Consider the following 13,856-nt stretch of genomic DNA (forward strand, 5'->3'; position numbering starts at 1 on the left):
CATCACGTGACTTGAGTTCGAGTCAACAGACAGAAGTGGAAGTGGCATGTCCAACTTCCAGCTTGTGCTCTTAAAGACATGAATGCATTCTTCTTGTTTTAGTTCTTCCCTGCTAGTCACGTTACGGTACTCACTGGGCAGAGCCGTCCTGGACGACACTGAGGATGGTAGATCAATACAAAATGAGCTGTTGTACCAGTCTAGGCTGCCTATGATGAAGTATGAGAGGTACAATTCAATCTTATTTAAGCCATCATTATGCTGTATCAACCACTGTCAATGTCAGCTAAACCTCCAACTAAAAAGCATAATAAATGATCTATTTTTTAAAGTAATAAAACTTCTGAAAAATTTCTTACCAAGGAAGCTCGGTCAACCCTCCTTGCACAGCGATAGCAGACTTAACCCTGTTAGCGAACTGGACTGCATCTTCCCCTTCCTGGAATAAAAAATGACCAGCACATCCTGAAGACAGTTCTCAAACAACGCTTTCAAATATCTCACAATCATTTAGATTTGTTTTAAAGTACAATATTCACATTTTTAACTCAAATATGCTCTATTCTGAATTATAGCAAATACCATTTGTTCCATCAAGAAAATGCAGTGCTCTTTTTGTTTAATATCTTTATCACATATATATATTTATTATGCTCTTTACTAGACTTACGCAAGATAAAACATTCTACAGTATCTGTAGGTTCAATAAACCAACAACAATGGTAAAAACTATTATGGAAAAGAGTCTCTTGATCTAAAACCAGTGAGATTTTCAAGAGCGCTAGATACATTTTTGTTAAATGACTCATTTGCCAAGAAGGCAGAAAGTCCAAATTCAACTGATATGAGGAAAGGAGACACCCACACGTGCAGGTAAAGGTTTTCTTGCCTTCATCTGATTAGATAAAGCACCTGTTATCTATGCAATACCTCTCTGGTCATGGGGGGCATGTACCACACGTCACAGACGATGGCCCAGCTGGTCATCACTCGAAGCAGGTAGCTCACCATGTTGTATTTACTACTGTTCCAAAACGCATCACCAAACTGAGGATTATACTGAGAAAAGAAAATGCATTCTAGTTAGGAATTAAATGGCAGCATCTCTTCTACATGTCAGTAGATGACAGGCCAAACATCCATCAGACCTGCCCCCCTCCAAAAAAACAAAAAGAAGCTACTTTACTGGACAGAAAGGATCCAAAGAGCCAACAAGATGTAGAAAACAACCTGTGGTTACCAGGGGGTAAAGGAGGGGAGGGATAGATTAGGAGACTGAGATCAACATAAACACACGACTATATGTATAAAATAGATGACTAATAAGGACCTGCCACACAGCACAGGGAAGCCTACTCAATACTCTGTAACAGCCTATGTGGGAAAAGGAGCTAAAAGACTGGATACATGTGTGTGTATACCCGAGTGGATTCACTTTGTGAACACCTGAAAACAAACACAGCACTGTAAATCAACTATATTCCAATGAAACTTTTAACAAAAGAAAAGAAACAAAATCAAGAATAAATCAGGCCAGGTAACTCCCCTGAGTAGAGCCTCAGAGTGCTCAGACTGGAGGGTTATTGACATGATTCTTAAAAGTCTGTCTACCCACTTCACTGGGAGGCGGGTCTAAAGCAGGAATAGTATCTGACACTGATATCACAGTGTCCTCAGTACCCAGACACTGGCTTGGCACATAGTATCTCCCTACCGCTACGTATCTATATCTGTATCAACAGAAAGAGAGCTAGCAAATGGGACAAATGTAAACACTTGGTGGATATGAATAAAGAGCACACGCTCAGTCGTGCCCGACTCTTTGTGACCCCATGGACTGTGTAGCCCGTGAGCCTCCACTGTCCATGGAATTCTCCAGGCAAGAATCCTGGAGGGGGTTGCCACTTCCTTCCCCAGGGGATCTTCCAAACTCAGGGATCAAACTCGGGTCTCCTGCATTGCAGTCAGATTCTTTACCATCCGAACAACCAGGGAAGCAAACAGCACACAAGTATTCCTTATTCTTACAAATCTTAAGTTTGAAATTATATCAAAATAAAGTGACCAAGTCACTGTCTTTGGCGGGGAGGGGTGTGAGAGTGGATAATCTGTCTTACCTTAATGGCAACTGGATGGATGGTTCCTCCAATTTCAAAGCTTCCTTTTTTAAACATCATAACTGAAGTATTGTTGATACAAGTTCCTATAAGCACATTGGTAGGGAGTGAAATTTTTTAAAGCAGTCAATTTGAAAAGGAAATATTTTGTTATAAAATAATTTAAAATATTCAGGTCACATCAAAATTACAGACTTTTTTTTAAAATTACAGATATTTTAAATACTATCACTTTACAAATTAACTCCTGTTTAAGTAGTAGTAATTCAACAGTTCTAAGCCGGTTTAACAACAAATTTTACTTTATTGTTGACTACTCTAGAGATACAGTTTCTTCACAACAGATGGCGACTTCAATATATTTTAAAATAAGGACCTTTATAAAGTTATGGACAATACCTATCTAAGTTCATTAAAAGTGAAATTGTTAGTCACTCAGTCATGTCCAACTCTTTGGGGCCCCATGGACTGTAGCCCACCAGGCTCCTCTGTCCATGGAATTCTCCAGCCAAGAATACTGGAGTGGATTGCCATTTCCTTCTCCAGAGGATCTTCCCAGCCCAAGGATCGAACCCGAGTCTCCTGCATTGCAGGCAGATTCTTCACCATCTGAGCCACCAGGGAAGCCAGCCCATCAAACTTTATTACCCAGAAACAACTTCTGAGATCCAAAAGGTACCATGACTTCCATCAAACCTCATAAGAAAGCAGGGAATTACTGGCTCAGAGAGGCCATGCCATTCCTAAAGGACAGCAGAAATCTGGACTAAGAATGCCAGCTCCAGAACAATCCAGCTCCCCATATACTTCGGGTACCTGTTGTTATCAACCATAACTTGGTAAGCAATCCCACTTCTCACCTTCAGGAAAGATTAATATGGGTAATTCTTTCTTATCAGCAATATGTTCTTTTAGTCTGTGAAGAAAAACAAAGGATCTAAATTATACCTTCAAAAGTAGAGAGGTGGGAATCCTCTTTGGTATCTTTCTTTTAGGTTCAATTAAATCATGCAAATTTTTTAAAATTGGTATACAGTTGCTTTACAATATTGTGTTAATTTCTGCTATACCACAACGTGAATCAGCTATAAGGATACATATAGCTCCTCCCTCTTGAGCCTCGATTCCACCCTACCCCCATCCCACCCCTCTATGTCATCACAGCTCTGAGCTGAGCTCCCTGTGCTATACATCAGCTTCCCACTAGCTATCTATTTTACACATGCAAGTGTGCATACATCAATCCCAATCTCTCTTTGGTATTCTTTACTCTCCACTAACACAAATATAACTATAAAGCAATAAGGAGAAGAGAAAGGAAATAAACTCAAGTTGGCCCCTTTCTAAACAAGTGTAAGAGTTGGCATAGCTGAGACAGATTACAACTGCCAGGGTGCACACCACTGCTCAATAATCACAAGAAGGGAAACAGTTCTCTAACCTTAAAGACATTTCAATAGGCACGTACCGTTTCACTCTTACAAGCATAGCCCACCATCATATTCACAGAGGCAATGACTCGAGTGCCTCCAGTTAAAGGTCTCAGGCAAAAAGCTGCTTCAAACAAAGGTTTCTGGTAGCTTAACTCCACTCCAAGACCCAGAAGTTTCCCGTCCTGTTCCATAAAGAGCGCTAGCTCTGTCTGCCTCTCAGTTCAATACAGTCGCTCAATCGTGTCCAACTCTTTGCAACCCCATGGACTACAGCACACCAGGCTTGCCCGTCTATCACCAACTCCAAGAGCTTGCTCAAACTCATGTCCATTGAGTTGGTGATGCCATCCAACCATCTCATCCGCTGTCATCCCCTTCTTCTCCTGTCTTCAATCTTTCCCAGCATCAGGGTCTTTCCCAGTGAGATAACTCTTTGCATCAAATATCCAAAGTATTGGGAGTTTCAGCTTCAGCATCAGTCCTTCCAATGAATAGTCAGGTCTGATTTCCTGTAGGATTGACTGGACTGGTTTGATCTACTTGCAATCCAAGAGACTCTCAAGAATCTTCTCCAACACCACAGTTCAAAAGCATCAATTCTTCGGGGCTCAGCTTTATGGTCCAACGCACATCCATACATGACTACTGGAAAAAACATAGCTTTAACTAGATGGACCTTTGTCGGCAAATAATGACTCTGCTTTTTAATATGATGTCTAGGTTGGTTGTGGCTCAGTTGCTAAAGAATCCATCTGCAATGCGGGAGACCTGGCTTCGATCCCTGGATTCAGAAGATACCCTGAAGAAGAGAAAGGCTACCCACTCCACTATTCTGGCATGGAGAATTCCATGGACTATATATAGTCCATGGGGTCGCAAAGAGACACTTTTCACGATGAAAGTGAGCGACTTTCACTTTCTTTATTCACTTTCTAGGTTGGTCATAGCTTTTCTTCTAACAAGCAAGCGTCTTTTAATTTCATGGCTGCAGTCACAATATGCAGTGATTTTGGAGCTCTAGAAAATAAATTTTCTCACTGTTTCCATTGTTTCCTCATCTACTTGCCATGAAGTGATGGGACCAGGTGTCATGATCTTACTTTTTGAAAGTTGAGTTTGAAGCCAACTTTTTCCCTCTCCTCTTTCACTTTCATCAAGAGGCTCTTTATTTCTTCTTCGCTTTCTGCCATAAGTGTGGTGTCATCTGCATATCTGAGGTTATTGCTATTTCTCCAGGCAATCTTGATTCCAGCTTGTGCTTCATCCAGCCGGGTATTTCACATGATGTACTCTGCATATAAGTTGAATAAGCAGAGTGACAATATACAGCCTTGACATACTCCTTTCCCAATTTGGAACCAGTCCATTGTTCCATATCCCATTCTAACCATTGCTTCTTGACCCGCATACAGATTTCCCAGGAGGCAGGTCAGGTGGGGTCTGGTATTCCCATCTCTTGAAAAATTTTCCACACTTTGTTGTGATCCACACAGTCAAAGGCTCTGGCATAATCAATAAAGCAGGAGTAGGCGATTTTCTGGAACTCTCTTGCTTTTTCAATGATCCAGTGGCTGTTGGCAATCTAATCTCTGGTTTCTCTGCCTTTTCTAAATCCAGCTAGAACATCTGGAAGTTCACGGTTCACATACTGCTGAAGCCTGGCTTGGAGAATTTTGAGCATTACTTTGCTAGCGTGTGAGATGAGTACAACTGTGCAGCAGTTTGAACATTCTTTAGTGTTGCCCTTCTTTGGGATTGGAATGAAAACTGACCTTTTCCAGTCCTGTGGCCACTGCTGAATTTTCCAAATTTGCTGGCATATTGAGTGCAGCACTTTCACAATATCATCTTTTAGGATTTGAAATAGCTCAGCTGGAATTCCATCACCACCACTAGCTTTGCTCTTAGTGATGCTTCCTAAGGCCCACTTGACTTTGCACTCCAGGATGTCTGGCTCTAGATGAGTAATCACACCATTCATGGTTATCTGGGTCATTAACAGCTTTTTTGTATAGTTCTTCTGTGTATTCTTGCCACCTTTTCTTAATATCTTCTGTTTCTGTTAGGTCCATACCGTTTCTGTCCTTGATTGTGCCCATCTTTGCATGAAATGTTCCCTTGGTATCTCTAATTTTCTTAAAGAAATCTCTAGTCTTTCCCATTCTATTATTTTCCTCTGTTTCTTTGCACTGATCACTGAGGAAGGCTTTCTTACCTCTCCTTGCTATTCTTTGGAACTTTGCATTCAGATGGGTATATCTTTCCTTTTCTCCTTTGCCCTCTCAGCTACTTGTAAGGCCTCTTCAGACAACCAGTTTGCGTTTTTGCCTGTCAATCTCTAGATGCGTGTAAGTGATGACATCCAGCAAATACTTAAGCAACCATCTATTTATTCAGCCGTTACCAATTATTTACATTCAAGGTAGTAATTTTCAGTTTTAGAAATTCAGTGACTGGAATACCTAAGTCAGGGCAATGTAAATGTATGGGTCTTCTAACCACATCATCTATACCACCATGAGTAGAGAATTCAAAATTTTTTAAATCCAGTTAAGACAGGTGACTCACCAGAAATGGCCAACCACAAACAGAGGTCCATATATTTTAGTTTTAACCCTTATTTTTAGTGTTAACTTCTAGTACTGCTGGCTCTGCCCTCTTTGACGGGAAGGCCAAGATTTTATGCCAACCCAATGGATACCAAGTAATGTCACTGCTTACCTCTTAATAACCAGGTGACGATCCTTCATTTCTGAGCGTTCAAACCAGACATGTGGACAAGCCTTGACCATGGCTCTCTGAATAATTCCCATCAATCCACCATGAACCTGGCCAACCTGCAAGGACCATGAGAAAATGGAAAAAAATGTAAAGGCACAGCTGTCCAAAGAAAGCCTTCTTTTCTTTAACGTAAGTTCCTACTCCCCCTCAGAGAAAAGACTGACCTCCTGCTGACTGAAGTTCTTAGTCTCTTCAAAGGTCATGTATGCGTGCTCAGTCACTCAGCAGTGTCCCACTCCGTTGTGACCCCACGGACCGTAGCCCGCCAGGCTCCTCTGTCCATGGGATTCTCCAGGCAAGAATACAGGACTGGATTGCCATTTCTTCCACCAGGGAATCCTCCCGACCCAGGGATTGAACCCGCATCTCCTGCTGCCTCCTGTTTTGGCAGGTAGGTGCTTTACCACCTGGGAAGCCCCTGCTCAAAGGACATGACTGGCCAAATATAAGCACAAAATGTTCTTGAGTAGCACCTTTCAATTTTAAGTTATGTTGCGGTACTGGCTTTATGCTAGCTCTTCAAAGTAGAGATTTTCCAACTAAGTCAAAGTAAGTGAAATACAAATTAAAACTACACTGAAATACGATTTCAGACCCAACAGACTGGCAAAGATTCAAAAGCATGACAACGTACCAAGGCTGTGGGAAACAGGCACTCTCCTACAGGGCTTGGGATGGGGAGCTTATAACACTCATAGAAGGAAATCTGGCAATATCTATTAAAATTACATATACATTAGCTTCCCTGGAGCTCAGATGGTAAAGAATCTGCCTCCAATGCAGGACACCGGGGTTCAATCCCTGGGTCTGGAAGATCCCCTGGAGAAGGGAATGGTAACCCACTCCAGTATTCTTGCCTGGAGAATTCCATGGACAGAGAAGCCTGGGGGCTACAACCAATGGGATTGCAAAGAATCAGACACAACTGAGTGAGTAACACCTTCACTTCAGTTTACATAAACGTTTATCCTTAAACTCAATAATTCACTTCTAGGAATTTACCCTGAAGATATACCCCAAACAAAATGGAAATACATATGCACAATGTTTAAATTGCAGCATTATTCATAATTGTGAGATACTGGAAAATTAAATTTGAAAAATCAATTTGGCTTAGAGAGGATAGGAATGGGGAGGAGGATAAAATAGGTGAAGGAGATTAAAGAGTACCAACTTCCAGCCACAAAATAAGTAAGTCATGGGATGGAATGTACCACACAGGGAATATAGTCAGTAACGTTCCACTAACTTTATATGGTGAACAGACAAATAGTAAACGTATAGTGGTGATCAATTCACAATGTATATAAGTGATGAATCACCATATTGTACACCTGAAAGTAACATAACATTGTATTCAACTACAATTAAAAAATTAAAAGTAAAAAATAAATCCAACAGGCTTTTGCCTTCTATTACTCAACCCATCAAAGTCTGCAGTTCTAAGCCTTGGCTAATACTGTAAATTATACAATTGTATATTGAAGCTGTAATGACAATTACGTATGATCAAGAAGCATGAATAACGCTAAGAAGATTCTGAGGCCTTCAGTCACAAATGAGTTATCCTCAAATCTTTGTTGACTAAGACACAGAATGAATACTGTCTCACAAAACACAAAATCATGATTAGGCAAGTTGGTTCAGAAATTTACAAAGATAGTATTGTACGAAAACAGCTGCTTTCTCAGCTAAACATCTCAGCCCTAACCTCTTTGGATTACAGGGAAGGTCACAATGCATGTGAAAGGTCACAAAAGATTACAATGGATGTGAAAGTGCTTGTCCATTTAAATGCAAGGAATTACTATATACACCCAGAGTTGGGTGGGCTCTATCAAGGACTGTTAACATGAGGGTCTTTGGATGGGCTTTTCTGGAATCCATAAACATCTTGGAACTATATAAAAATATTTGTTGGTATAAAGCAAATGCATGTTATTGTTTTTCTGAAAGAAAGGATACATAAATATTAACTGATTGCTAACCTAAAAAATGTCAAGACCTACCAATTCCCATAAGTCTTTTCGGAGAGGTTGTTAAAGCTTCCTGAGATTCAAAAAGAGCTTCACAACTTAGAGAAATTTATAACTTGATAAAAGGTAGTTGTCCAAGAGGTATATATCTGAGCTTGTATTTTAGACAATATCTGCCAATAACATAGCCGTTTTTACAAAGGTGTTCAAACCCCCCTCAATGAATGTATAACCCACAGGCAATCAAACTACCAGGACTCCACGGGGGCCTGCAGACATTTCAATCAACAATGGCTTCCTTCAAATGTCTTCCCAGGAAAGCACACCAGACCATGACCATCAATCACAGGAGTAGGAGACTAAGAGGTACAAAACTACCATGTAGAAAATAAATAAGCTACAAGGACATAATATACAACACAGGTAATATGGCCAATACTTTACAACTATAGATGGAGTATAACCTTTAAAAAACTATGAATACTATAGTGTAAACCTGAAACTTATATAATATTGTACATCAATGATATCTCTAAATAAATAAATAAAATAAAGGTTCCCTTCAAATGCTTTCACAGAAAAAAATACCAGACCCCAACTATCAGTTACTGGAGCTGACGAGTGAAACTAAAAAAATCCATCTGTTCTCTGTGAAGCCCAAGCCAGCAACATGAGATATGAAAAGAAATTCCCCTCCCCAGGATCCCGGGCTTCCCTGGAGGCTCAGGTAGTAAAGAATCCTCCTGCAATTCAGGAGACCTGGGTTCGATCCCTGAGTTGGGAAGATCCCGTGGAGGAGGGCATGGCAACCCACTCCAGTACTCTTGCCTGGAGTGGACAGAGGAGCCTGGCGGGCTACAGTTCATGAGGTTGCAGAGTCGGACACGACAGAGCGACCAACCACACCTCAGGATCCCCATGCCATCTTTCTATTTCACACACCAGCGTGGGGCATATTTACCACCAAGCAGGACAGAACACCTTTAGAGATCTCCAAATTTAACCTGACACACACAGGAAAGAGATGAAGGAAATCTTGACAAGTTCTTCAGGGTAACAGAAAAGACCCACTGACTTGAAACATCTTCGATTTGAAAAAAATGCAAGAAATGCCACAAAAAGGTCTTTAGAGATGTTTGATTTTAGTAGGCTTCATTTTTCCTTTGGGAGGTGTCAGCAAGAACCGAGAAAGGCAATATGGTATAAATATTAGCCTTTCTTGCTTGATCTTCACTAAAGAGCCAGGTTTTGTTTTGTTTTTTTCCTTTTTTAATTGCATATGACTCCCTGAAGGGAGAAAGAGCTAATTGGCTGGTGAGGGATTTGCACAGCTCTAAAGAGGATGGCTTTAACATCTCAAAGTGTCATTAAACACTGCAGGGATTCTAGAAGCAAGATGGAATCAACTTTATAAAGTATAGTCATGCTCAAGTGTGTCTACATTTCAGTACACTAATTTCTTACTACCTTATATATAATGACTGTTTTCTTTCTTTTTCTTGCACTATATATTCCTCATGTAATTATATATTAATAATATAAATAATGTAAATATATTATTAATGTATGCAAATATATTAGTAATTTATGGGTTTCCCTGGTGGCTCAGACGGTAAAGAATCAGCCTACAATTCAGGAGACCTGGCTTCGATCCCTGGGTTGGGAAGATCCCCTGGAAGAAGGCATGGCAACCCACTCCAATATTCTTGCCTGGAGAATCCCCATGGACAGAGGGGCCTGACAGGCTACAGTCCGTGGGGTCGCAAAGAGTCGGACATGACTGAAACGACTAGGCATTAATAATTTATAGACTTACTTATATAGTATATCCAGTCACTTTCTAATATAAAACTAACTTTCTAATTTGTGCCAAAATAAAATAAAAGCCTGAATAATCCACAGAACATGCAAGTACTTGAAATACCAGTGAGCTGTTCTTACCATAGTATAGCACCCATCCGTGGTCAAGATCAAAACATCGATTGGGGATGTATGGTTGGCAACACAGATGCCTCCCTTCTGGGGCCTGTACTGCCTGCAATTACATACAATGGTTAATACTAAACATTGAAGAATGGCCACTATTTTACAAAACAGCAACTTCCACAGTAGCTCAGACGATAAAGAATCCACCTGCAATGCAAGAGACCCGGGTGTGATCCCTGGGTCAGGAAGATCCCCTGGAGAAGGGAATGGCTACCCACTCCAGTATTCTTGCCTGGAGAATTCCATGGACAGAGGAGCCTGGCGGGCTACAGTCCGTGGAGTTGCAGAGTCGGACACAACTGAGCAACTAACTCACAATACATCTGGAGAAATTCATGCTATTTTGTTTCTTAGAGAACACTAAAAAAAAAAAATAAACTTTCAAATATATGGGCTCATCTTAAAAGGGTTGTCTCTAGGCAGTATGATGGGAGGGGGTAAGAGTATACAAGGAGGAGGGCCCATGATTTTCCCTTTACACGTATTTATATCGCTTTTCTGTAATGATCATATTGTCCTTTTAGAATGAAAAAACTTTTAAATATTAGACTGAATTATCAATACAAAAGATTCCATCACTTTAATAAACTTTGTGATATGTAAGCTTTCCTTATTTTATCCTAAGTATTTTTGTATTATTTCCATCTTCATAAATATCACTTTCAGTTGCTTCAGAGTGATCCAGAGTAAATGTACTGTAGTTTCCTTCGCCTTATCCCCCTAAAGCAGAAGTTGGCAAACTTTCCCTTGGAAGCCCAGACAGTAAATACGCTAGGGTTTGCAAGCCAGCCAATCCCAGTCAAAACTGGACTCTGCTGTTTTGGCACAATGGCAGATACAGATAATACATAAATGAATGAGCATGGCTGTGTTCCAATAAAACTTAATTTACAAAAACCAGAGGATGGACCACATTCGGCCTACAGGCTCATAGTTTGGTGTGCCAACCTCTGTCCCAAAGTTTAAGCAGTATTTGACACTACTGAAGCAAAGTAGTTTTCTTTGAGCCTAAACAGAAAAGAAAGGGAACAAAATGCATAACAACTTCAGCAAGTTTTCCTTAAAATTAGAAGCAATTCTACAATAAGTTGTGACCTCCTCTCTATGTAATTAAAGCACCTTTTCCGAAGAAGGGGCTTCCCTGACTGCTCAGACAGTAAAGAATCTGCCTGCAATGCAGGAGACCAGGGTTTGATCCCTGGGTCAGGAAGATTCCCTGGAGAAGGGCATGGCAACTCACTCCAGTATTCTTGCCTGGAGATTTCATGGACAGATGAGCCTGCTGGGTCACAGTCCATGGGAACGCAGAGTCAGACACGACTGAGTGACTAACGTTTCACTTTCATTTTATTTCTGAAGAAGGTGTTTCCTTTGATCACACTTCTACCAAAACATTTTCTTCTCATTCTCGCCCCAAAACTTACAGCCCAATCACAAAAAGTCGTGCAATTTTAGAAATTTAAGAGGGCTTTTAAGTTGGTAACACATGGCAAAGCCAAATGATGAAATGTTTTCCTTCTACAAATTAGACAGAAAGATCCAGTCACACAGATACAGAAAACAAACCAATGGTTATAAGTGTAAGGAGGGGGAGGGCAATACGGGGGTGAGGGAGTGGCGCGTACAAATTCTTAGGTGTAAGATAAGCTCAAGGATGTAATGTATAACAAGGGGAATATAGCCAACATTTTGTAATAACTGTAAGTAGAAAGTAACCTTTAAAAGATAAAATCTTTTTTAATTTAAAAAAAAGATCTAGTCAGTAGGAAAAAGATGTTTGTCCTAGAATTTTTAAACTAATGATATTAAGTATAAAAAAACTGAATTTACAGAAAAGCAATTCAAAAACAATCAAAACAAACTTCAGGTGGTTAATGACTTCATTTACCACCTTTCTCCCCCCTGATGAAGGCGTGAGGGAAGCAAAAAGCTAGGTTCTATTTTCAGCTCAGTGCTGGGATTTTAGAAGCTGGCAAGGCTGAGACTAGAAACCAGCCTCAGAATTCCAAGTCTAGCCCTCTTTCCACCATTCTACAGCCCTATCACCTTCACCATTTTTAAAAAATTTTTAATTAACCCCATTCCAAACCTGACTCTGACATTTACTAGGCACGTGACCCTAGACAACCAATCCTGGAGCTTGCACTTCTTCACCTGTAAAACGGTATAATAGCACCTTCTCTCAGAGACGACCTAGGAGAAAGAATCACAGGCCAGGCCTGCACACCATAAATGCCCAATTATTAGGTGTCATGACATGTTTATGGTCATGCTCCTTCCGCAAATGGATTGCTTCTTTGGGTGGGGGGTGCTCGCTCTGCTGGGTCTTTGTTGCAGCACTAGGGCTTCTCTAGTTGTGGTGTGCGGGCTTGGTCGCCCTGCAGGATGTGAGATCTTAGTTCAGAGACTGAAGCCACGCCCATGCATTAGAAGGTGGATTCTTAACCACTGGACCACCAGGGAAGTCCCTGGATTGCTTCTCAAAGTGTTCAGGTGCATTGTTATGTCTGTGATGCTCTACACGGTAGAGATGAACACTCCGGAAGGACTCTTACTTCCCTTGTTTTCCCCCACCCACTCCTGTTAATCACACTGACCTGACCTGAGAAAGCAGGTATGAAAGTGGTACACACTCACCTGTTATGATAGCGAATGGATCCGGAGAGGGCACGGACACAGATGCGGCAGCAAGTCAGGTGGACCACTTCACTCAGCAGGTTTTTGAGGCTAAAGGAGACAAAACGTTTTATTGTGCAGCTCTGGGCTCTCCTATGGAACAACACAATCAAAGCTCCAGGGTGTTCCTTCCCAGCAACATACTATGTTCTGAAATATGAGCACAGTTCAATTCTCAAGGTCCCACTGAGGCTGCTGCTGCTGCTGCTAAGTCGCTTCAGTCGTGTCCGACTCTGTGCGACCCCATAGACGGCAGCCCACCAGGCTCCCCCGTCCCTGGGATTCTCCAGGCAAGAACACTGGAGTGGGTTGCCATTTCCTTCTCCAATGCATGGAAGTGAAAAGTGAAAGTGAAGTCGCTCAGTCGTGGCTGACTCTTAGTGACCCCATGGACTGTAGCCGACCAGGCTCCTCCATCCATGGGATTTTCCAGGCAAGAGTACTGAAGTGGGTTGCCATTGCCTTCTCTGCCCACTGAGGCATTTAGGACAAAACTCTACTGGAAAATGGTTCCCATCATGACAAATCCTTGACCAAGATAAGCTGAGGCATCTGTGGTCTTGGCCTCACAAGCTTGACGATCCTACAAGAGTCTCTTGTGTTCCTTGAATCGCTCAGTCCATTTCCTCCCTCCTCCTCTTCATTTTCTCTTTTGTAAGAGCAACTTCAGTCAATTTAAATGAAAGCATGATGGAAAATCACTTAGAGACTCTGAAGATGAAATGAGCAGCATTTTAATACATGTGCTAAGGCCATAAATTTGAGGCAGTACACAGGAATCACACAAATATTCTCTTTGTGGACACAGCTAAGAAAAGGAACAATCCAGGACTTCCCTGGTGGTCCAGTGGTTAAGACACCACACTTTCAAGGCAGGGGCACAGGTT

The 13,856-nt window shown here is 41.3% G+C and overlaps 1 protein-coding gene across 3 annotated transcripts in view; it reads right to left on the reverse strand.

Annotated features, from left to right (window-relative positions):
- GPAT3 (glycerol-3-phosphate acyltransferase 3) overlaps positions 1-13,856 on the reverse strand; it is a 63,901-nt gene that overhangs the window by 8,017 nt on the left and 42,028 nt on the right. For all 3 annotated transcript variants that reach the window (XM_043906289.1, XM_043906292.1, XM_043906288.1), the window contains exons 6-12: positions 12,931-13,020; positions 10,249-10,342; positions 6,272-6,387; positions 2,978-3,033; positions 2,118-2,203; positions 931-1,059; positions 360-439 (exon numbers count right to left, since the gene is read on the reverse strand). In XM_043906289.1, the coding sequence (XP_043762224.1) occupies positions 360-439; positions 931-1,059; positions 2,118-2,203; positions 2,978-3,033; positions 6,272-6,387; positions 10,249-10,342; positions 12,931-13,020 (651 nt within the window). The remainder of the gene's footprint in view (positions 1-359; positions 440-930; positions 1,060-2,117; positions 2,204-2,977; positions 3,034-6,271; positions 6,388-10,248; positions 10,343-12,930; positions 13,021-13,856) is intronic.

The sequence above is a fragment of the Cervus elaphus genome, chromosome 6 (assembly GCF_910594005.1).
Source record: "Cervus elaphus chromosome 6, mCerEla1.1, whole genome shotgun sequence".
NCBI classification, from domain to species: domain Eukaryota; kingdom Metazoa; phylum Chordata; class Mammalia; order Artiodactyla; family Cervidae; genus Cervus; species Cervus elaphus.